Here is a 26,492-nt window from a genome sequence, read left to right as displayed (position 1 = left end):
AAAAGGCTAATATATAAACAATTTGTCCTAATCTCGTACCCAGATCTCACTCTTGTTTTACACTGAAAAGTGACCAAGTCTCAGGTCTTTCTGGCCGACAGTTTCTGAGTTATTTGCCGAATTGTTTCACGCACCTTTGTAGAGCTTTGTATGGAGACGCCATATTGGTGCACCTTTCTGGTGCACCAACATGGCCGCCGGAAATCAACAAAAACATCTGAAGTTCACTTTTTCTATAAAAGCTCTTTCTTTTCACTTGAGAACTACCATACGTACGCACAAACATATCTTCTAATACTTGAAGTGGTTATACTGCTGAAAATCAAGAGGAGAGAATTTTTTTCAACCAGACAGCATTCCTATTTTGGTGGTGACAGGCACTGTGAAAACTCGGAAGTTCAAACCGCTGTATTTTCGAAATGAAACATGCTACGGAAATGGAAACTTGTACAAAGTTTACTCTTTGTTTTTCTTCAACCTAGTGAAAATAAGAATTCGTAAAACCTCGCTATTTAGACTTTACAATTTGATGACGTCAAAACGTATAAAATTCAGAGGTCATTTTCTCGATTCCTTCTCGGGGACAGCTAAATCGGGGGGAGAAGGGGGGGGGGGGTTGCGGGAGCTTAACAACACATCGCTACTAAATTGACCAATAGAGAGGAGAAGTGTGACGTCACGTTACCGCGGTAGCACTATTTCATGACAACAAAACCAACGACGACGGCGACGGCAAGGAGAACGGCAAAAAAATAAAATGTTTATATTAACAAACAACAACTTTGCACGTCAATCACGCTATTTTGTACATTTCTTTGCCATCGCTGCACCACTACGACATGAAACTTCCTAATTTCACGAGCCCGCTTTATGGAGTAGGTGAACACAACACAAAAATTGTCCGGCAGGACTTTTCCGCGGGTGGCGGGTGACGGGTGACAGGTGGCGCGAGACGGGTAGCGGGTGGCGGGTGACGGGTGGCGGGATAAAAATATATATGAAAATAATATATTATAACTCGTTATAGTGTAATTGATATTGATAGAACTGTATGTTGTAATTTTAAAATAATTTCAACGTTTATATACTAGCTACCAGACTCCAAATAAAAGTATCGTCTTGGTTTGTCTTATCTACTTACGCGGACTAAAAATGGAAAAAAAAACGAGAAACTAGCGCCGCACCGCAAGTGACGTTTCGTCAGGCTACACGCGGTGTGTGAAATGAAAATGGGCTATGTCAAGCAAGACACATGGCACGTGTCGATCTTGTTTGTCTACTTTGCTTTTTCGTCCACAACAAGACGAAAGATGATTGCACTTTTCCAACTGTTTAGCCGTGTTTATAACAGACTGCAAGAGATTCGGCATTCCGTGTCATAGCTCAGTTTTTGCCCTAGTATGCCATCCTAATCAGTATTTTAAAGTAGTTTTTAAAAAATGCAGACCCTTTTTGTATATATAATTCGCGTCCGAGACGCCACATGCAGCGAAAACGGTCCATGCTGTGTCAAAAACGTTGTTGCTCCTTCTCTGGTACGCATTAACATTGACAACTTTGTTGCTTTAGTCTTAGGAAAATTTCCTTGTTTTCTCGAAATAGACATTTTGTTCATTTTAAACTACAAGTCGGGAACCAAATTGGCAAAGATTTATCCCACGGGCAATGCAATGTTTATCCCAACTTATAACAAAAGAACAAACGCAATTGTCAAAAATCTGAGACACTGTTCAAACGTGTCGAGAAGAGAGTGCGATCTTACTTGTCTGGTCGCAGGATAAATATTACTGTTATCATTAATTTTTATGAGTTCCTCAAGCTATCTCGTGCATGCGATATCGTGTAGAAGAATATTGCTAAAATATCGCTTTTTGTAATTTTTATTATAGTTTTTCTTTTTTTGATTTCCCCTTTTGATTTTTATTATTGCCTGATCCACCATCCGCCACCCGCTACCCGTCACCCGCTACCCGCCACCCGTCTACCCGCTACCCGCCACCCGTCACCCGTCACCCGTCACCCGCGGAAAAGTCCTGCCGAAAATTGTCGATTTCTTTTTCTAAACTTAGATAACGATAGATACAATCCCAAAGAAAATTTCGCTAAGATTTGCCAAATTAAACGAAATTGAATAAGATCGGTGAAGCTTCATGGAAATAGTGCGAATAGACCAGGAGTAGGCTTTTAAGTGACTTTATCAGGTTTCTTGTCATCCAGAAATTTTGCTACCATGGCATCGTGACGTGAGGACTTCTCCTCTCTATTGGGGAGCTTAAGCAAAGGCTTTTTTTTCAGCGACACACGTCAAACGGAATTGAGCCTTTTTCCCTTTTAATTCGCCATTATGATTTCAAATTTGTATTGCTGAGTGTCTTAAGTCTCATAAAGACTATTTGACCAAACCTTTCGGGCAAAATTATTGCCCAAGAATGAAAACGTTTCACTTTCGGTTGACGTGCGTCGCTGTAAAACGTCTTAAATACGCAACAGGACGGGAGAGGAAAGAAGACTGTAAACCTTGTGTGACAAACGTGGCAATAATTTTGTCTGAAAAAACTTTCCGCCAAACTTCACCTTCCTTTAAAGAGACCCGTTTGTAAAAGACCAGTAAACATTAAGGTTAAGTGAAGATCACGACAAAACACACGGGTAATGGCCTTGTCACGTTTTTGGCACATAAACGTTTTGCCGTCCTCTTCTTTCTGCCGTCCTGTTGCAAAAGTCATAAAGGGCGCTTAAGCAAAAACGACGGCGGCGGCTACGAAAAAGTGACTTAAAATGTGAATTCCCGCTAGTGTCTCAAACTTTATCGCGCTTATTCCATCTCCCTTAATTCGTCAAATGTGCGCAAATTTTTTTGGAGTTGAATTCTGAAGGACTGTATCAAAGTTCAGGAATAGAAAAAGAAAGTTGTTGCCTTGTGTTCCCCGTCCTCAACAAAACGTGAAATTAGGCGCTTTCACGTTTTAATTGTAGTCGTGCAACGACGGATAAGAAATGTACAAAAAAGCGTGATGCACGTGCAAAGTTTTTGTTTTGCTAATCTAACCTGTTGCCTTTTTGCTGTTCTCGTTCCCGTCGCCGTTACTTAAACTCCCTACTAATAACCTAAAAGAGGGCACCCAGTTGTTCGAAGGGGGATTAGCGCTAGCCCAGGGTTAAATTTTAATCGCGGTTTTGTTCAAAAGTATTCATACATACATATATACATACATAAACCAGTCAGTAGAAAACGAGGACTGCGGACCATGGACTGCGGACTGAGTATAAAACGCGGACTATTATGATGACATGATTTCGCCCTGCTCCTTAACCCATGTAAACATGTACATCGCGATTATAACCCTTTTCATGGATGTTAGAGACCCACGAGACCGGGTCTAAAAATGTGTGTAGAAAATAGCATTTTCGTCAGGCCCAGGAGTTAAAGAGCCGGGTGGCACACCTCCACCAAGAATTTCGAGGAGTATTCAGTGGCAGATCCAGAGGAGGGGCCCACCCCCCCCCGGGCCCATCCCCTTATTTTTAGACCAAACTGAGGGCTTAAAAAAAAAATTCTTTTTGAGACAGGGCCCTTCCCCCTTATCTCACGTTCTGGATGACTAGGCCCTTCCCCCTTATCTCACGTTCTGGATGACTAGGCCCTTCCCCCTTATCGCACGTTCTGGATGACTGGGCCCTTCCCCCTTATCGCACGTTCTGGATGACTGGGCACCCCCTTATCTGAAGGTCTGGATCCGCTACTGGTATCGTGTCTTGCTATTTAGCGATCTTTTGGTGTTATTTTACCTTACCTAGAACCAATTAGCACAGTTTTTAGCAACGTAGTCCGTATTTTACAACCAGCAGGATCTTCGTCCACGATTTTTGCAGTTATTTTAATTCCGTATTTTATACCCAGTCCGCAGTCCGCGTTTTATACCCAGTCCATATTTTCCAGCTGACGCTTTATACCTAGTACGTATTTCATACTCAGTCCGAAGTCCGTAGCCCATGTTTCATACTGACCGATACATAAACTTTATTTACACTCGAATTTTTTAGAGTAGCAAGCTCATACATAAAAATTACCTTAATACATTACAAGAAATAAAATTGTTGTTGCTGTTGTAATAGCGTGGATGTTTCAATTAAAGTATTTGTTACGGTCATTTGCTTGGAACCACAAGCTACCTAGCATTCGTGCCATTAAAATACTACCGAGGCCAAACCACAGGTTATTAAAAAAATTATTATGGTAATTATTTACAAACAAACCTTACCAAAGAGTGAGCCTGGAAACGAGGAAGTACCGATCACGCGACCCAAACTTCGCGACCCAGTCTCACACCCACACCTCCCGAGCAAAGATCAGAGTGTGCCACCGCGAAGGCATGTCACGCTAGTCAACATGCCTTCATATCACAACAGAGCTTTGTTGCTTATTCGAAATCACCCATTTCTGGTCATTTTAGTCTCGACAATCACTGTGTTTGTTCTCCGTGCTTTACTAAGATTACCTTCCGATGGCTCTCTTGCTCATGGAAGAACAAGATCGCGTGTTCCCGATGAAATCAGCATGCTAACATACAACATTTGGCGTTCTCCTGAGAAGATGCGGGAGCGAATAGTAGCTTTGGGACAAATCGTAGATGATCTCGAGCCAGATATTTTGGTTTTTCAAGAAGTGACACTGGAAAACTTGGTAGTGTTAAAAGAACAGAGGTGGTTTGCTAGATATCGCTTGATTCCCCCTGATGTCACGGTACAGGGAACCATTTCTCTCGAAATCATTTTGATTATGTATCCAGCAGTACAAAAGTGGTATATTTCCCGATTTGGAATTCTCCACGAAAGCGAAAACTTGTTGTTGCAGAAACTAAGAATATTATTCCTTCGAAGGTTCAGTTTGTGATTGCAGGAACACACTTTGTCCATGCGGGCGAGAATACTATTCTTCGCGAGCTACAGTTAAAGGAATCACTGAAAGTTCTCTCCCCTTATGAAAATGTCTGCGTTATGGGTGACTTGAACATTGAAGATAAGGTTGACGGAGACATTGTTCTTCCTTCTCCTTGGATTGACGCATGGCTGTCTCTACCAGGAAATACTGATAGTAATGGACTAACATGGGATCGCAGCAAAACCCCTTTCGCCTCTGTTCTCAAGAGAACTGTAAACGCCACAAGTTACAAAGCAAGACTGGATCGTGTTCTTTGCAAACTGAGCGATTTCAAAGTCAAGGAAATGCGGGTCGTTGGCGACAAGTTGACGAAGTCTGGAATTCTCCCCAGTGATCATTTCGGTGTGTTTACAGTACTATCAGCGACGGCTGAGACAACACATCACCGAAATCGTGAGACTGACCAAGAAGTCGAAGAGGTTTACTTTCGAAGACCATCTGACTGGAAGAGGTTAATTAGGGAGGTGTAAAATTAAGGAAAATGTAAACACCGAAAATCTGGTGAATAAAGGGCGTAGCCATCCCCTCCCAGTGGGTATGTGCTGCCACAAAGGCGAGGGTGTTCTGGGGCATACTGAAGCAGTTCACTTTTAGACAGGGTATAGAAATTAGGCTTTTAGCCGTATCACGTCACTACCTGTAACGTAAAATAACTTCTCATTGACATGAAGATGCAAGATTTCTGGTTAATAGTAACTTATAGAGTCAAACGTGTACATAACAGCCCTATATATAGCGGTCACCCTGTATATTACGGTCACCGGCCAACTTCCCAAAATTTTCAGTTGCCTTCTATTTTCTGCAAACTTGACCTGTATAAAGTGATTACCCTGTATACAACGGTCACCTTGCCATTTGCCAAGGGTGACCACTCTGGACCATCAAGGACATTACGTTCGTCTGATAAAGAACTACTAATACAGCCCTGCTGACATCTTAAGACACATGGGGAGCGAGCTTTCTCCTTTATTGGCCCAAAACTGTGGAATACCCTCCCATTAAGTATAAAACGTTGTAAGTCAGCAGAACCTTTAAGTCCACTTTTAAGACGTACCTTTTTAGAAATTACTTTGAATTGTAAGAATCATTGATTACTGCGTTTTTTCAGGCTTTTTTTATGTAACTTAGTTTTCTTCATCATTCACCGTTGTAAAGCGCTGTTGGTTCAGTAGAGAAACTGCGCTATTTAACAATTATTCGCCGAAGGCGAAGTTAATATTGTTGAATAATCCCCGAGACGAAGTCGAGGGGATTATTCAACAATATTAACTGAGCCTGAGGTGAATAATTGTTTTAGTATATTCACACGAAGTGATCTCAACAGAATCAGAAAGGAAACCATTAAAAAACCATTAGTTTGATTGACGGGTGAAAATTCATGCGTGAACACGAAGCCGTAAACAGTGGATGCGCAAAAGTTAGATCTTTACAGTATCTTCAAACATGGCAAATGATAGTTTTAATCCTTTTGTATCGAGTTTTGTAAGCTTAAGCATCAACGGTTTAAAAGAAAACGCCGAAAATTTAAATTACTACCCAAATCTGAGAAGAAAAAGTATCTAGAGCTTTATTTGTTTCTGTCAACTCACCGTGAATGAGAAAGTTTTCTTCGTCGCTTCTTGCAAATGCTGTCAACAGCGGCTGCGATCAAGGTGAGCGTTGTTTATGTCCAAAAATCTTTGCCTTGTTAACTTGCTGGCACGTACAATTTTCGAAAATATTTGCCTTCCTCTCTTCTCCATAAATTAACTTCTATTTATAGGTAAAATTGGTCTTGCGAGAAAATCCCGAAATCACAAAACAGTGACAAAGCGACCTCGTTTTCCTCTGAAGTGGTAAACATAGCTTCGAGCGTACAAAAAGTCAGCTAAAGTAAACCACTTCACAATAAATCACGCTGTTTAAACACCATGAAGTCTTTTCTTGCCTTCAAAGTCATCAGCACTTGGATATTCGTGTATTTTCAAAAAGGTTTTACTTTGAAACTTTGGCAAAACACCCAGTTCACGACAGCGATTTTGTTCGGCTTTATATTCACCGCCTAGCGCGGTGAATATAACGTCATAGTCCGAGATAGCTAACCAATCAGATTGCTTGAATTGCCAAGATCACTGAGTGTGTATATACTAAATAAGATTATTATTATTATTATACACAGGTTTGACAGTAGTTAGAAATACAGTATAGGTATAGCCTGGGGGTTCAGGGATCCCTGAGGCAAACAACGGCCCAAAAGTACCTGTTTTAAATTCCCCCCAAATAAGATTAATTTCAGCACATATATTAGCTGCAACATTTGCCCAGCGAATCGTATTAAAGATCAAAAATGCAAAACTTCCATAAATAATTGTAAAAAAGGTTTACTAGCTAGCTCTTTGCTTCTAACAAACAAGCCCTACACCCATATTGATTTACGATCTGGGTGAAGCAACACTCGGATATTAGTACTGTAAATCCTCTGTGAATCCAGGCAGGGCTGATTTATTTCAAGCACGTTTGATATGGGGGCGGGGGGTGAAGTTTAATTGAGTGGGCAGGCCTATTCAGTTTATACTGCCTTTTGAAAAGAACCAAATATGGTATTTTCCTTTTGAAGCCAGAGTGCAACCATGAGTTGTAACAAATACAATTCAAACTCCAGGTTTATTTATGTTGCTTTAATTTAGAATAAGCAAATAAAAATTTTGGTAGTGCATTGAATCATTGTTATTCTGTAATTAATGTCATTACTGTAGTTTTACTATTCAATCATATTGCATTCTACAAAATTGCTGCAAATGTCCGCCTCTACATGTGACATTGAAACTAATAATAAAATTTTTAATTGCAGAAGTGGAAAAAACAACATGTTCTCGTGTGTCACAACTGTTAATCTGGCACTTCATGTCCACATGCTAATTAGGGCCAAGAATCCTTCAAGACTTTTCAATAAAAATAAGTGACCAAAAGAAAGAAAAAATACTCAGAGATTGACACTGTTGTCAAGGCAACAGGTAGTTTCCCAGGGTGGGTACTTCCTTACTGACAGCAGTCAACAGACTGCTTCCTAAGTTAGCGGGACAAAATCAAGCGTGGTGGCCATTTTCTCTGTCACGCAAATGTTCATTGTGGTTTTCACTTTAGCTGGAGTAGCCATGTGCACCTCCACTATTAACAGAGCATTTACCAGTAAATAGGATAGTTTGTTTTTCTTTTCTTAGATAATCCTCAAAAAGAATAATATGAAGAAGTCTTCTTAGTTTAAGGTCTTAATAAAGGAATCAATGATTTTCCTAAAAGACGTTCAGGTCACAGGAGAATCCTCCCCTCCCCTGTAATAATTCTGCTGAAGTACTCCTCTCTAATAGACTGAAAGAATTATAGCAGGTAGAGTTAAAGAACCTTTGAAAACATACCAGTTAAAGGTAACTACCCTACAAAACCCTCTGATAATATGTCCAAGATGCCCCCCCGTTAAAAGAACCATTACTTTTTACACCTAATTTGCCCTATCTTTCTCCAGGAGATAAGGGGTAAAAATCTTCAATTTATACTTCATTGACGAGTACTAGCTCAAAAATTATAATATTTCTGGTAATGACAAAAAAAGTACAAGTCCTCATCAACACCCTAAGTCTCATAAGGAGGGAACTGGAAAAGTTTACCAGCTCCATTCCAGGGAAAGACAACATGTGGCAAACTCAGAGGATTGCTGTCAATAAATTGACATCTGCTTCTTAGTGTCATAGGTCTATTGAATTGACTCTGAACTATGGAACATAACTATTGTCTGCAATAATAATATTAATAATAATTTAATAATAATAATAATAATAATAATAATAATAATAATAATGTAATAATGAGCTTTGCCTACAAGCTGTAAACTCAGGATTACCTGATATATTGATGACCAGCAGACATCACAAGTCCCCCTGCCCGCCCCCTTCCCTAATCTAAAGCTCATAAAATCTCAAAGAGATGACTTTAAGCTAGTGCATTGGTCCTTATATTGGTTTATAATAATTATTATAATATTAATTATTATTTGCCAAACAGTCTAAAAAACAAGGAACATAGGAATATCCAAAGGATCTCTCAAAACACTGCTAATAGAATCCTGAATCCAATCTTGGATAAGGTCGAATTTGTCTCGCCCTAAGTAATCAATTTCACCACTTTCCCATGCTTGCCGGCGTCTTAGGTCGAGAACCTCTGGATCAACCTCTTCCTCTATTGCAATGTTGGAAATCTCACTTGCTAGTTCATCAACCTAAAATTGAAAACAGAAATTGTCAAGGTGATAACAATCTTGAGGCCAGTTTACCTGGTACAACTTTGATGCATGTGGTGTGCTTATGATAAATATACAGAACCCAAATTTTAGGTGTGTAATCCCTGCATAGGCAGGTTTAGCTCAGTTGGTAGAGTTTTTGACAGCAGAGCAAGAGGTCGCGTGATTAATCCATGGTTGGACCAATATTCAGGGTCTTGAGATAACTGAGAAATGAAGGTTGTGCTTTTACCTAGTCTCCCTTGCAGCCGTTGCGTGACATCCAAAAAATGGCTGCAAGAGAGACTAGCTTTTACCCTGCAAATGGATAGAGATTCGTGTGGCTCAGATTCTTTTTATTTGATTTACCAACACAACTCGTGTAGTAGGTTGATCAAAAGCACATCCCATGTACCAAAGTAGTGCCTTTTAAATCTTCCTTTTAACAACTCAGCACCATTAAAATTTAAACAACTTTGGGAAAACTATTCACTGGCAAAGATCAAGTGTTGTCTTCAAGATTTGAAATTAAAGATCTGCTTGCAGCTTCTTGGGGATATCATTACAACATAGACATGCGTGGACATCATTACTGAATGTTTTTTTTTCCTTTCAATTCATTGACACTGTTGTGACAAATTGTTCAAAATTTTCTCTAGTAGTAGTAGAATTACTAGCAAATTTGTTGCATTGCACTTCATGTTTTGCAAACTTCGAAGGAATTTTGGGTTTTTTTGTTCTGTCAATCATTTCAGTGGGGGTGGGGTTAATACAAGTCACAACGCAATACGCTCACCCAGCTTGGCCTGCAAAAACAAAACAGAGAATGGTGAAGGAAATCGTGATGGTGACTGGAATTTTTGTCAAAAGAAGGAGGAAGACATTGCTTTATTCTCGCAAGTGACAGGAATAAGAATGATTAGAAAAAAACTAGTCGATTATAGCCCGAAACTGGACCATCACAGGCAATGAACCTTCAAACACAGAAACAAACCAAACAGATTGAAATCCACCAATCACAAATCACAAACCATGACCTTTAGAACTCATTCAAGTAAACATGTGTTTCCTAAGAGGTCCCCTAAGATGATTGACAGAACAGAAACACCCAAATTTCCTTCGAAGTTTGCAAAATGCAGTACAGAGCAATACAACTAATTTGGCAGTAATAATTATTTGCAAAAAACATTCTGTAGTGAGAGGTTGGAAATAATCTTTGTCTCTATATGAAGACAGTCCATCAATGAGGACTGACAAGTTTCAATGAAAATCATTCAACTTACAATAACAATATTGTTAATGAAAACCTACGTTTTTAAATTATCGCCTTAAAATTAAGAATTTGTTCATGCTTAGCGTGCGTATATCGAGTTATGGATGCACGCGGGAAGTTTGGAGAGCACGAAAGATGCGTAAGAGTTGCACGAGGCGATAGCTTCTTGAGTGCTCTCCAAACTTCCCAAGTGCATCCATAACTCGATATACGCACAGCTAAAAGCATGAGCAAATTCTTTTATAACATAGCTGACAAAAATGCTTGCTTTTTGATTAACTACAAAATTCTCGTAACGCGCGACACAATAACAAACGGTTCTATTGGCTGATTGCGAACACGCCACAATCCTCTAGTTTGAATGAAAATATTCTTTTTGTAAAAGTGAGAAAGAAAATTTGCTTCTTTATTCGTTAACGATCAATGGAAACTAAGCAGAAACAAAGGTAAAAGAGTCTTAAAGTTCACCTAAAGTTAAAATACTAACATGTTCGTAAGAAGTCGTGGAGTATGGTTTGGATGTGCTGAAAAGATGTTTACGTTTTGCTCGGCGAAATCCAGAAAACATGGTTTTAGCGAAGACGACTGCTATCCTTCTTTAAACTTATATTCATTTACGAACATTAGCTGGTCATTACGGCTTCTTGAGAAGACCTGGCAGCAGTTGTTTTTGTGACTAGTAAATTTATGTCTTCTTGTGTAATTTGTGTTGTTATTGCGAGATAAATTTTCCTGCTTAAGTCGGATTGTCCCGGGAGATAACAAAGTGCATAACAAATTTAAAAACAACAATAAAAACGGAGATTTTGCCTTTAAATGTTGTTGATGACCAGTTGGTGTCTGTTCTGTTCCCAGTGAATGTCTTTCAGCCAAAATTTGCTGCAGCTTGTCTTCGACAAATTGGCGAAACGCGCAACTTGCGAGTTTTTTTTTAGTTCGGCTTTATTTTTGCTGCTTGTTGGATCAGGATCTAAAAGGTCAATGCCGATAGAAAAATTGGGCAGTATTTCACTGGTTTCTTCCATATTTTAAAGAGAAGGAAAAGTGCACTGCAGCTTAAAAGACAACAACTTTGCAGCCAGGTTAAAAAAAAATGCTTACGTCATGTTATTTACGCACGGGCGTGCGTAAATAAAGATTTTGTTCATAGCGGCTCAATAGACTTGTATAGGGCAAGCACGCGCGCTATGTTATAAAAATGAATTGCATACTTATAAAGCATTAGTTACTTGCATTAGAACCTTTCTATACAGTTTATTCAACATGCATCAGCACTGCACTATTACTTTTAAAAGGTGTTTGATACGCTATAGTAAAGAAACACAAATATAATAAAAACCTAACAATTTATGGAAAGCTGCATTGTGCAGTAACAAAAAGGGACCAAGAAATTTGCACAGTGAACTCCCATTAACTCTCTCAAGTTTATAACACACACACACAATAAACAAATCCAACAATTTGAGTACAGTATTAATGACATCATGATATATTATTATTGCTGTTGACTGAGACTCTTTTAAAGTTAGGTTAGAAAATTCAGTGTACTGTTAACTTTGAGAAATATCATTGTGCATTTAGTCAACTAAACAGTCTCTAAACAGAATCTTCTCAAAACCAACAGGCAGAGTTACTCTCTGCTGTTCTTAAACAATACAAATTTTCTTTGACTCTCTCTTTGTGAGGGTTGTCCAACACACCCACACTGAGTCCGATGGACGACAGCTAAGATCAACACGACTCACTGGGAGTCTGTCTGTGAGGGACTATAGAAAATAATGTAAGCAAAATAGAATTGTGGAGGGGTAGAAAATGCTGTCAAACTGAATTACATCAGATTCAATGGAGACAGTCCAACTTGGCAAGAGCCAACTGGACTAATATTCTTGCTCCCTCATGTTAATATCTTTCTTCAGGTAACAGTGATCAGGTCACAATCTGAGACAATTGAAGAGGACCAAACACAGGGCGCTTTCCATTTGTCAGAACTGACCGGCCAAACCATTCCCGTCATAATAAGAATTTCACTTTTAATCAAAACTATCCAGCCAGATCAGTGAAATCCTAAATAGCTTTCACAAAAGAGATGGTTTTTCATCAAAAACTCTTGGAAAAAAGCATTTTTCACTGTCAAAATGACTGGTCTGGCTGTGATCCGGCCAGTCAGTTCTGACTTGTGGAAAACACCCTCAGTTAAAGTATTTTGGACAATTTTTGTGGGCCTCTTCTTGCCAGTGTTTATCTTAGAGAGACTTTGCGTTAATATTAGTCCCATCACCAGCAATGAATGTTATAGACTAGACAGACTTTTAATATACTCTGATAAGGAGAGCCCGCACACTATATAATAATAATAATAATAATAATAATAATAATAATAATAATAATAATAATAATAATAATAATAACTACTAGAACCAGAAATGAGATGTGAAAGACTTTTGAGGAAGCCTTTTGAGAAGAAAACCACATATCATGATTTATCGCCTAAAAGTGTTAAGGTGCAGGATACTCTCAACCTTTAAATGAAGCCCTTATGTTACAGTTAGTAAATTACTGTACAAATAATGACGACGATGATGATGATGACGATAATGACGCGAAGAAGGAAAAAAGAAATATCTTTGAAGGCTTCAGATGTGACCAGTATGCTCAATTTTTGGTAAATTAGAGGGAACTTCTTCTCCATTGATACACACTGCTTGCTGACACAGACGTGAGAACTGTAGCTGGTAGATTCTATGTTTTTCACCACTTATACCTGCTCAAATGTGACAGCTTCTAGTGAGTACAAAAGCACTGTTTGTTGAACATAAGGATCACTTGCAGTCTGTGTGGGACTCGTCTCTACCGACTGTGTCGAATTCTCTACTGACCAACTCTCTCCTAAAACTGAATCACCATGGTCCTCATAAGCAGAACTGTGCCATGAACTGTGATCTGAGCTGTGCCACAAACTGTGCCATTCACTGACAACCTGAAAATAATAATGTATGTTATGTATGAATTTATGTATGTAGATATTTAGTTATACCTACCTTTTGTCTGATCATTTATGGGAATGCTGAATAGAGATGACCTGAATTTTCAACTGTTGGTGTGCAAATGCCGTTATAACGCATCACTGATAAGAGCATATTATATTGTTAGCGTCATTGCCAAAGCCAGTAGCGTTTTAAGGAAATACTTCTGATCTCTGTTTATCTCTGCCAGAAAGAAAACTTCACCATCTTCTCATCCTGCCAGCTCTGTAAAATACCATCCAGCTGAGAACCTGCAAAAGGTTATCTTATGTTCATCTCTTGATTTTGGAGGATTCTAATACGCCAGGCAAGTCTTGATTATACAAAAAACCCTTAACCGTGATGACAAGGGCAATTAGGTAGTCACTAGTGATAAACTAATTAGCCAAGTTCTCTACTTGCACTGTCTCCAAGCCTAGCACTTTGTATGTTACATCATTTTTTCTTGCATTTCTTCAGTCCTCAAGTCAGGGGGGGTGTACCATGCCACACACCACACTCTGTCAGGTTGTAAAGAAATAGGCACAAATCACTTAGATACACCCATGCTTTATCTTCATCATCTGCCCCAAACAAAGCTTCAGACATGTATACATGTTGTAGCAAAAGTATGAAGTTGCTAGTAAAAGCATCGGGCTGGTGTGGAGTTATTGTCACTGAGATTGCCAAAAGCAACCATTTTAAAGGAAACTTTTGGTCTATCTTTGGCTCTACCACAGAGACAACTTTCCCTGTTTGCTTTTCCAGACCCGGGCAAGTACGATCCTCTTCTGGAGTTGGGAGTGGTTCCATGCTATTTGCCACTGACAAAGCCAAGTGCCTTAATCGGATTTGCTTGCATAAGATGACCTCAAAACCTGCTTTCACAATGCTTTTCTCATTAGCATTGAACTATTAAAACATGGGCATTTCATGCATCAATTAGTGGTTCATCAAGAGTAAGTTATGAGCTGTGTACAGAAAGCGGCAGCTTCATTTCGCCTTACAAGTGAAATCATCTCAAACTGCTCCCTTATTTGCCTTAGGGTAACTCTGATCAGGGCTCGAAAAAGTCCTGTCCGGACAAAACCAAGTGCCTCAATCAGATTTGCCTAGGTAGGATGACCTCAAAACCTGCTTTGACAATGTTTTCCTCATTAACATTGAACTATTGCTGGTTTGCACATGATGTCACAGTGGCCATGTTGGTGGTCAAGAACAAAAGCATTTCTGTTCTTTGGGAACTAAACTCCACTTTCATTTAAATTCTTCGAGAAAATTGTATTGACCTCCAACATGGCCACCTTTGTTGTCACGTGGTTGCAAACCAAGAATTAGGGGTTGATTAAGAGTCAGTTATGAGCTGTGTACATTTCACCTTGATTTTCACTACACTGCTTCGAGTGTAATTGTCTTGAACTGCCCACTTATTTGCCTTAGGCTAACACAAATCAGGGCTCAAAAAAGTCCCATCTGGTAGTCTGGGACAAGTAGATTTTTCGCTGGGCAAGGGTCCAGGCAAGTCATTCTCTAACAAAATCATTAACTAAGACAAACAAGAAGTGGCCCCAGGCAAGCAAAACGAGAGAGCTGCTTGCCCAAAGGACATGCTGGAATTCAAGATTTTGTTTGGAGCACTGCTGTTGCCTAATCATCCCCGGAGACCCAGGGACAGATAGTGGGGGCAAAGGAAAGTCTAAACAAGTGGAAAATAATGGCGCTTTTACATCAGCTATAGAATTTTGACATGACCAACACTAATGATTGTCCCTTAAATAAAAAAAACAAACAAATCAGCTTGAAAGACCATAATATAATAGAGATGATTAGTTCTCACATCCTTGACAATTTCGCTTGCAGAATGCTTCAATAACATTGCACAAAGGACAGATCCTGTCTGTTATAATATTACATAAGCATTCACCTTAAAACTTAAGTTGAGAGTATCCTTCCACCAGTTTGAGTTTCAATACTTCAAAGTCAAATAGTTTGTTTATGAGCATAATATGACAGTGATATTCGATATACACAAGCCCCTCAATATATACCCATATTATTTTTAAAGGTAAGCTTCTTTAAATCCTTCTGACTAGGCTGCTAAGGAGATGACTCAAACAAATGAACTATTACCCTTGCCATGTCATATTTAATTGGAGTTTTGTTCAATAAGTGTAATCTAAAATAAGACTTTGACCACCTGGCGTATATTAGGCTTGGATGCAACAGGATTCATACAAAAAATTGCAACCATCTTTCAAGGACAACATCTAATTTTTAAGGACAACATACCAGAAATGTAATTTCACAGATTGTACAAAAAGGTACATTCCCAGTTCATTCTAATAACAGGGCTTTAAAGGCTTGAACTGTTTGCTCCACCAACTTTAATAACTCATTTTTCAGTTCACAGGTCTTAAATTGACAATAATTCTTGCATAAAACAAAAAATGCCTTATGTAAATCACCTTTAACTTCTCTGAGTTATGTTTTATATTCTGTTTTGGACAACCAAAAAGCATTAATAACACTTTCCAGGCTACTAAATTCAAAGTTGAGAAAACTTCAAGGGAAAGAGAACTTTAAGGACTTTTCAAGGAAAATTGGAATTCAAGGACTTTTACAGCGAGGAGCCCAAAAGGGTGACCTCCTTTAATTAACTCACATTCTTTCATGCAGAGATTAACCAATCAGAAGTCAAGCACAGTTTGCAGCTAGCTTTTGATTGGATTAAATCTGCACAAAAGAATGTAAATAAACCAAAGCGGTCACACTTTTGGGCTCTTTGCGGTAAAGAACTCCTCTTAAATTCAAGGACTTTTCAAGACTGTCTAAACCCTGTGTAAGTTCTATTGATCTAACAAGTCAAGTTGGCAGATTGTAAACCTGTCAAATTTTTTTTCCTCCAACCAGTTGTAAAAATACTTTTGCCTTTTCCTTCCCAAAGTTAAGCAAAATATATAAAGCAGCTGTCACACTAGGATTTTACAGTGTAATACACAAAATTATTTTTACTAAGGGTTGTAAAGAAATAAACAACAATTATTTCTTTTATTGTTTATTTTCATCTAGTTAATGGATAGGACAGGGGAATAAGAAAAGACAATATTATTCTAACTGTAAAATTCTCTTATTATCAAAACCTAAGTTTTATTTTGTAATACATATAAGATTTGACTTTATATATCTTATATAATAAAAGTGTATGTTGGAATGAAATTGTTTTAAGTTACCAGTAGTTTTCATCTTTACATTTCCTGGCATTTTTCTTTTTATTACATTGTAATACTTTCTTTCAGTTCTAAAAACTCTATCTTTTTATATTATTGTAACATGCCTATTATAAGTGTAATAAAAGTTAAAATTATTATATATATTACTGTTATAAAAGCATAATAAATGAATTCATTATTTTATCATTTAAGGTATAGGAAAACGTATGGGACTGACGTATTCAAGAAGAATCATTATGCTTTGAGAGAAACTGGCCACTTGTCAACTCTAGATGATCAACAAAGATGAACTTAATCCTTAAATTAGTAATTAAGGATATCAAAATAAAACGTGCAATTTACAAAATAGTCAACCAAACAAATTCAAGCAAGAACCACAGGATAAAACATATCAAAACAAAAATTAATCAAAAGCACCTGAGAACAAAACCAATGAACACCAACAACAACAAAAAATAAATCACAGCATGCCACAGGCTAGGTGCAAAACAGAACAATGTACACTTAACACAACCAACCAATGATACAAGCAAGAACCAAAGAAAACAATAATGCCTACGTGTTTATACTCTACAGCTTCTTGATGGTCAGAGCCTTGCCAAGTCTCCACTTGCCAACCGTGCTGCATTACAACAGGCGAAGGTGGAGGCGGTGGTTCATAATGTTGTGGCGGTGGCTGATAATTTTGTGGCGGTGGCTCGTGATGTTGGGGTGGAGGTTGGTAATGCTGTGGTGGGGGCTCATGATGCTGTGGTGGTGGCTCATGATGCTGGGGTGGAGGTTGGTAATGCTGTGGTGGGGGTTCATGATGCTGGGGAGGAGGCTGGTAATGCTGTGGTGGTGGCTCATGGTGTTGAGGTGGAGGATGGTAATGCTGTGGTGGTGGCTCGTGATGTTGTGGCGGGGGATGGTAATGCTGTGGTGGTGGCTCATGATGTTGTGGCGGGGGATGGTAATGCTGTGGTGGTGGCTCATGATGCTGTGGCGGGGGATGGTAATGCTGTGGCGGGGGATGGTAATGCTGTGGTGGTGGCTCATGGTGTTGTGGCGGGGGATGGTAATGCTGTGGTGATGGTGATGGCTCGTGATGTTGTGGATGATGGTAGTGATGTTGAGGGGGCGGTGGTGGAGGTGGGTGATAAAACTGCTCAGGAGGGGGGATGAATGGCTCATGGAAATGTTGTGGTGGAGGGCTGTATGGGGCTGGTTCAAAATGGTGCTCAGTGGGAAAATGAGGCGCAGGCTGGAAATGATCACTGGCTGTGGAGTCGTCAGCCTGGTCATCACAGCATTGCTAGGCAAGACAAGCAAAACATGAGCTTGAGTACTGCACAAGTGATGTCAGTAGAATGAAACAAGCCATGGGCTGTGGCAGATATCTGGCTCACTGACTTATTTTCTTACAATGCACCTTCTGAATTACCTTCTGAACTACAAAATCAAATTGAATGTAATTGGGGAAATGAAGCATTATGAGTTCCAGCTCAAAAGGTGACAATATAAGCCTATAATGCTAACAAACGGGTTCTAAGACACATCTCACTGTCACGGTGATTTTGTTACCTCTGCGTCCTGTTTACCTGACCCATAAAAATCCCTAAAGAAGCAAAATAATTTTGTGGTATGCGTCTCATAGGATGCCAGGGTTGTCATTAAGAGCCAGGGGCCGGGGATTTCCCCGGCTACTAAGAGAGTGGCCCCCGGCTACTTTTATTGGAAAATAGAAGAAAAATGAACCAAAAGAAATCCCTAGCCATTTGATTCCCCGCCTACTTGTTGCATTTACCCAGCAACTTGAAATCTTAGTGACAACCCTGGGATGCAAAGATTGATTGATCGATCTGAATATGTTTTTGTAGAATATCCTGCTTGTGTGATTTCTGTGGCTGTTCTTAAACAACAATTATTTCTTTCAGTGCTTTGTTGTGCTTTACAATAGAAGAAGTATATTTTTATTTCAGTAAACTGTAATGCAGAGTTTTGGAGTCTGTCTTCAGATAAACTGGGTGGTTACAAAAGACCCAGGAACTCATTGTTTTTTGAACTATGACTCGATGGTTCTGGACTGGAACTCCTGATTTTTCAGAGAATGAGTATCAGGACTCGCCATAACTATTTGTAACAAAATCACTGCTGTCAGGATAATTCAAGATCTGAAACTTGATTAACTGCATTTTTCAAAATCTAGACTATTTCAACTATCTATTCAAGAGATGAGGATACAGCTCTCTCAAAATGTTTAGAGTACAAAATAGTGTAATAGAAAAAGTATTTGTTAAAAGTCATAAAATGTGAATTTGTATTGTGAGACTGTAACTTTGGGCTGCCAATACATTTTGAGAGGGCTGTAGATATGACACAAATCATAACAGATATATCACTAGGAATTCAAGTCAAAAGTTACATTCCTTTGCACATAAATAAGCCATGTAAAGAGCTTCTTAGAATACACATGTCAGAAATTAGAAACAAACACGTTGGACCAATATCATTCACTTGTCATGCAATACAAATCAGTTACCTAACATATATTTTATTAATCACTGATTGCTTACTCTAAAGTATTAGTCAAGATTAACATATGGATCAGGAGCAATACAAGATTTGTTTACTAAGTTACGTAATCCAAATTATATCATTAATGGCTTGGTTACACCAGGGACAAGAAAAATCAGAGGCAGAAGTGAAGGTGGAAAGAATGTTCTCTTGTAGTATTTGTCCAAGAAAAGAAGACAGAAGCATAAGCAGATTAAGCTTGATAGAATGGAAAGTTCGTTTTTCATCTAGCTGTCTCTATTAATGCTTCCACTGTTTATGTCTTAAAGTTTGAGCCAATCAAGTGGATTTTTCACAGAAAGACATGTGTAATTAAGACAACCTCCTTGCTCATGAATGTATCTACGCATGTACAGTTTGGTACAGTTTTCTCTTGATTAAACACCGAGCTTTAATTAAACTCCTCATTGAAAAGAAGAAACTGCAAATGAGAACCACAGACACTGACTAGCGGTGTAGTAACTTCAGGTTTTAACAGCAAGATACAAGGCTGTTGTTTCTGTTACTGACGTAACCAAGGCCTAACTAACACTTACTTGTGTGGTGTGCAAAATACAACTCACTGGTATTATCACATAGTTATCAATTTTGCTTACTCTAAAAGAATTACACTAAGACACAGCCCAGCAGCAAAACAAGATTTATTTATTGCAGCAATGGATTTACTTCATTAACAATACAACAACATTTTTAATTTACATTGCTTCAGTAAAATGCATAAATAAATAAACTCTGTGCTTTGTCTTACAAGAGACATCACAAGGCTTATCTACTGACATTGACCAGCAAACAATAAATTAAATTTTACATGACTTCATTTAAGATTATCATTTTTCTATAGAATTTCTGGTGACTGATAATAGTGCATACGAAATGACCAACATAACAATAAAATAATCATTACTTAAAGGCTGCAAATTTATGAGTATGATGGCGAATTTCAATGGATTTAACTAGATAAGAATTTTAACAATGAATTATTCTTATTCTTATTATGATTATTATTATTAAAGTGAAGAAGCTGGGCTTAAGCAGCAACATGGCAGTTAGCTTTATAGAAGTTTATTAGCAGCACATCTACACTGTCATTTTTGGTGTACAATGTTGGAATTGTTGGTTGTATTGTAAGACTACAGCTAAGTAATTTCCAAAGTTCAGGAAGATCAGGTAGTAACCAGTATACCAACAAATAAATCTTCAGTAACCCAGAAAGAACCATAACATGGGTTACTACAGATCCAATTTGTTGAAAACAAAGTGTGGTACTTTGAGAACCATGAAATAATTATCTACGCCTCAATCAACAGTGTTAATTTTCAATGCTACTCAGAACAGGCTGGTATTTATTTCAACTGCCAACCTTTTTAATAAATCAGTCTGATAACATGATGGACACACAGCATAAAGATGACACTGAACAAATTAAAGTTACATGCTCTCCACTCGTCAGAATCAGCCAACTGCCATAGACAGTGACTAACCACCAACTAGCAACTATGCTGGAAGGATTTTGAATAAAGTTTCCCACCAAAATGTTGATGGACAGTGCGTGGCAGATGTATAATTTTTTATCCTATTTTGTTTTTATCCTTGATTGTGATCTGCTGCCAACAAAGACCTGTTTTTGGGTCACTGAAATTGGTACTCCTGTCCATGAGGAAAGCCCTTTGTATGAATATACTGTATTTCCTCAAATAATAGCCTGGGGCGATTTTTTTTTCCGCACAAAAAGGGGGCAATTATTCAAGGGAAGGCAATTATTCGCAGGGGGAGATTATTTCAAATTTTGCTCACTGGAAGTCACGACCTCAATCTTTTGTCTTTCTATCCCATAAAATCAAAAAAAATGATCACATCTAAAAAATGAACATGGGCTTTCTTTGTAAGTGTTCCAAATTTGGTTCCCTGATTAATTTTCAGTGTCAATATTCTTGGCATCAGGAGCTTGAAAAAGTAGTCACTGATCAGTTTTGCTGGATCAGACTCCACTTCAACTTGACAGGGGGGGGGGGATAAAAGAAAAAGAATATGGTGAGACAGAAATTATGGGAAATGGGAAATTATTTGAGGGAGGCGGTTATTTTCAATATTTCCATCTAAGGGGGGCAATTATTCGAGGGAGGCAATTAATCAAGGAATGGCTATTATTCGAGGGAATATGATATGACAAAGAAAAACTGCACAACTACAAAAGACTTTGTGAGTGTGCCAATTTAAGGAGATGAAAGGTGACAATAGGGAACTTTGGTCATCCAAAAACATGAGAGAGGTAATCAATGAACATATTTTCATCATTGTACACTCATGGGCAGAGAGAGGAGGTGTGGAACATGAATATCCACATCTGATGTGCAGTGTACTAACCACTAGACCTCTGCTTCTCCCTAGAAACAGGGAGTAAGCAGCCAAAAAAACAGAACATTGTGGCTGGCCAGTTCTGACAAGTGGTATGCAATGGAACCATGAATTTAACCATTGGATAAGCCTCAGGGAAGTATATGCTGAGCACCAATCACACTTTTACTGGTAACCAACACCCTCAAATCCTTTGCACCAAAATTTAAAAAAAGAGTGATCACTTACCCTCATTTCTGGCTCCACAAAAGTGGCATAGATGTCCCACCACAGTTGAAGGAAGGTGCGTTCATGTGGGACATACCCCCTGCTACTGGATGGCACATTCACATTGCCAGTTGCAGGATTGTAGGAGTGATGCCATGGCTTGATGGGACCAATGAAATGAACAATTTTCACATCTCTTCCAAACCTGAGGAAATTTAAAAGAGATAGGTTGGTTGATAATAATAATAATAATAATATTATTATGAATTAATAATATTATTGTACTTCAGTAAAAAGATTAAAAGTAACAGGAGGTCACTGACTATAAAAATTTTTAAAAGAGAGATTTCATTGACTGATTTAGCTGAACATCAATTAGTAAAATATAATGGGAAGTACAACTCATTCCAACTTAATAGGGATTGGTGCAAATGGCACTCAAAGGTCCCCCCAGATGTGCCCATACACAATCTCACTTACACACATGAAAGGTTAATACAAAAGGGCTTGCCACTGTCATAGGTTTGTGATGTTTTTTTTAAAAAACCACTCAGTACAGGAATAAAAAAATAGAAAAATACTAATACTATTGATCTTACTGTTGGAAAGCTGGAGCATAGGTATAACTAGCATTGGAGTTCATGTTGTAGATAAATGACAAATGTCGGGAGATGTCTGATGTTCTCCAGTCACTGAAGAATGAATTAAGTAGTCCTTGGTCTCCACCTGAAAGAATGCCATAAAAAAATAGTTTCTGAGCTAAAGTGTTGTGCTTTAACATTTAAGACCCTGTTTACATGGAATGGAGGACCCCGGTTTAGTGGGGTAGGTTTCTTTTGTTTTGTGTTCCCCAGAACGTGAAAACAAAAGAAACCAACCCCATTAGACCGGGGTCCCCTACCCCATGTAAACAGGCCCTAAATGGAAGGAAGCTTAATGCACAAACAAACAAACAAACACAGGGTCTGAATTAAATTGTTATAAACTTTGTCAAGATATTCTGAAAGAACGATGTCCAAGACGCCCACTTGCCAAAAATTAGCATTTGGGTCTAAACGTTTAGACCCAAGTCAAATTTAGAAGGATTTGTATGGAGTCATCAGAGCATAACAGGGCTAATATCTCAGAGACAATTTGCCCCAAAATGCTAATTTTTGGCAAGTAGGTGTCTTGTACGTTGTTCTTTCAGAAAATCTTGACAACTCCCATAATTTCACAAATTTAATTTTTATCACGTCACGACTTTAGAACTCTATTGTTCAAGGGAATAGCAAACTTGGGCATTCTAAAATAACAAAAGCATTTTGGATTTATCAAAACTTCTGCAGCTCAAAGGGCACATGTGTATGCTTTTAAAAATATTTTCAAAGGGTTACATAACTCAAAAATAATGCCCACAGTAATGTCTGCTATTCCCTTTATAATGTGAAGCTTGGCCCTTCAATCAAGGTCAGCATCTACGTTCCCCTTAAATAACATTGCCTAATCAAACACAACAGTCATGAGAATAAGAAAATGAAACTATCTTAAAGTAAAACTGTTCAATAGGCCATTTCCAAGTTCCAAAAACCCTCACTTTCAAAAAGAGGCCAAGTTCACATCCTTTCTTGTGAAAATGAGTTTTATTTGCATGAGAATGAAAACTCATTTCCATATTAAAGGCTGAGCACATAACCTTGTTTTGATACAGAGGCCCAGGAGAGCTGGGAAGTGGCCTATTCTCCAGATCAGTTTCATGGGAAATAATAGATTACAATCAGTTTTCTGATATTTCGTGGAGCCACATAATTCAGGTAAATCTGCGAAATCCTGCAAAATTCATAAGAAATCAACATATTTGAAACTTATCTCGGTCAATGGGTTGAATAATAATTGCTGTAAACTTGCAAATCTATCTTGAATTTTCATCACCACAACAAGCGAACAATTTCCCAAAACTACCAGGCATAAATTATGCTGCGAAAAACTTGCGACTAGTCATGATGTTAAAAGCTTTGCCACTGGCTCACTTCTAGAGAGCTTTGTTGTTAAAATAGCAAATGATTATCTCTGTTAAAAAAACATTTAAACTTGCTGATCAAATCAGTGCGAAATCGATTGACTTCTAGCGAAATTTGCCTGAAAAATTCCCAAGAAATTTGGTTTTTGGTGAAGTTAGTCCTGAAAATTTCCGCAAAATTCCCGCAAAATCTGCCAATTTTTCTGTGAATCTGTCTCTGAAAATCCCACGAAATTTGACTTTCATCCAAACCTATCAGATGCCCTGTATAATGGAGAGATGAGTATGTAGAATATGTTGGGGTCTAAAGAATGGCAATGACCTACAGTAAGGCCAAGTTACTGTATTGAAACAACAGAAAAAAAGATCTCACCATCAAAACTCCCATTTTGAATAGCATATTCTAAAATGGCTTCATATGTTGCTCTGGATGGCTCAAATACAAACACACCAGAATTAAAACAATCTGGCCAGCCAATGTCTGGAACGGCAGACAACTCATCTCTTTCAAAAAGTTCATCACAGTTTTGAATAATAAGAGTATCAGCATCCAGGAACACACATTTTCTATACTGTGTCAAGTTCCAGCAATGGATTTTTGTGAATGTAATTCCCAGCTCTGGCCTTGTCAAAAGTGCCAAGTTAGTTGTGTCCTCGCTGTCCAGCAAATCAACAATCTCTAGATGATCCCATACTCTTGCCAGTCTCTCTCTATAAGAAAATATTTATAAACAGGACAGATGCAAGAAAAAATGCTCAGAATTTGATAATTTGCAGATGTTTGAATTAAAAAACAGTAAGAATGCTAGTTACACACACACACTTAAGAACTTATCCATAGCTAGCAAAAATATATTGAGTTATTAACATGTCCCTGTTAGTGTAAAAATCTGACAAGCAACATGGCCTTGAAACAGTGACATAAGACTAGGTGAAATGGCAACAAATGACATAAAGATGGGTTAAATACCGACAGGAACATGGCCTACTCCTCAAAATGCAAAACGACCATATTTGAAATTCAAACCAGGGAAATACGCACACTAACTACAGGTAAAACTTGACCAGTTCATGCTCTTGATTGTATGATGGGTGATCATGTCTACCAAGTTCAGATGCAAGATGAAGTTTCATTTAATTTGCTGTGTTGTTCCATTAGTCTACATTGCTTTTCTCTGCAATTTATTTCCAGAAATGACAAAACTAGTGGACAGCATGACTGCTATACCTGGGTGTACAGTGGAACCTCTATAAAGCAAATAGCCAAGTACCTAGTAAAATGTGTTTGCTATAATGAGGTTTAGTTATATCAAGGTTCTATTTTCATATATTTTACTATTATTGGGGTAAAGAAAATCACTCGTTATACCAAAGACTTCTTTAAATAGAGGTTTGTTACATGTATATCAATGTTAAACTGTACTATACCAAGTTGTTACATTAGTCATGTTGTTTTGTGGTGAAATAAACTAAGCTAAATAATGTAACTTGTACATGGGCAGACTTACATGCATGATTGGGTAAACTTGGCTTATCCTTCATTTCCTATTCGAAGGCCTAGTTTAGTAAATTTTAGCAAGGCTAGACCACTATAGAACGTCAATTACAAACAGACACATTGGATTTACAAGTAGCACTAAATCTTGGAGACACTGCAGCCCTTAATTTCCATAACAATCTTTGAATTTCCCACCATCTTGGCCCTTGACCAACCATCATCAACTCATGCAAGAGCAGTCTACTGATGCATAACTTCCGTAATCTAGTACTTGACATGTCACCAAATTCCTCCAATCAATTTAAAATCAAAACATAAAAGTGTAGCAAATTAATCTAACTTAAATATTAGCATGGCCACTGGACAAAGTGCACTTGAATTGCTTATTGAATTGTCCAAGTGCATGCTTGCATGAGGAGACTTGGGCGTAACTCGATTTTTGTTTCGATACATCTCTAAATTGGTGCTTCTACTTTTGTACTGTAACAGAACAGTAATCTGGAACAGTAACGAATGGAGAACACACGGGCCAATCTGCCTGTTTCAAAATAGATCTTTAACGCTTTGACCCGTCGCCATATATGTTGATCGTCTTGATCGTGTGTTCCATGTTTCCTAGATAAAAAACTACACCACACGAGTTGAAAACGAAAGCTTAACTTTAAGGCATCTTGATCCTTACCTCGTTGGCTCTAGCACCTCCCTTGTAACGAGCAGCACCAGTTTTCTCGTTGTATTGACACGTCGTAGGGAGTACCCGAGAACAAGCGCGCCATTTGCATAACCGTTGTTAGTGACAAGGCTCACGAACGCCTCGTCCTCCACAATATCCCCAGCCATTTAGACGCTTATTTACCACACAGGAACAAGTCAAGAGAACTTGTTAAACGCCGGAAGACCCTTAGATTTCAATAATTTCACTTCCTACACCCGAACATCCAAGGCACATGTCCAACGACATGCACAATTGACGATTTCAAGCCACTCTGGAAAGTTATTTGTTTGTGGTTCCTCTGCGGTTTACTTACCCCCGGAAGGGACGAGATCAATTCAATTTCGGTGCGCGTCGCCAACTATCGGTGTAATGTCATTAACAATCGCCAAACTTCGTTTTTCCTCGAAGGTTTAGGAACATTACCCCTACCCGGAGAGTAGATTTTGTCATCTTGAGTCCGAGG

The 26,492-nt window shown here is 38.4% G+C and overlaps 1 protein-coding gene and 1 pseudogene across 1 annotated transcript; one reads left to right on the top strand and one right to left on the bottom strand.

Annotated features, from left to right (window-relative positions):
- The first annotated feature begins 4,364 nt into the window (after positions 1–4,364).
- Positions 4,365–6,126, top strand: LOC140950127 (uncharacterized; annotated as a pseudogene).
- A 1,440-nt stretch (positions 6,127–7,566) lies between these two features.
- On the bottom strand, positions 7,567–26,339 carry LOC140950019 (uncharacterized). The gene is made up of 6 exons (XM_073399178.1): positions 25,997–26,339; positions 24,190–24,527; positions 22,417–22,543; positions 21,839–22,022; positions 17,259–17,993; positions 7,567–9,194 (listed from the first exon to the last, which is right to left on the bottom strand). Exons 1-6 carry the CDS (start codon positions 26,152–26,154, stop codon positions 8,982–8,984), a joined length of 1,755 nt encoding a protein of 584 aa, XP_073255279.1. The 5' UTR covers positions 26,155–26,339; the 3' UTR covers positions 7,567–8,981.
- Between the last annotated feature and the right edge of the window lie 153 nt (positions 26,340–26,492).

The sequence above is a fragment of the Porites lutea genome, chromosome 10, assembly GCF_958299795.1.
Source record: "Porites lutea chromosome 10, jaPorLute2.1, whole genome shotgun sequence".
Taxonomy (NCBI): Eukaryota; Metazoa; Cnidaria; class Anthozoa; order Scleractinia; family Poritidae; genus Porites; species Porites lutea.
This window is presented reverse-complemented; position numbering and strand designations above follow the sequence as displayed.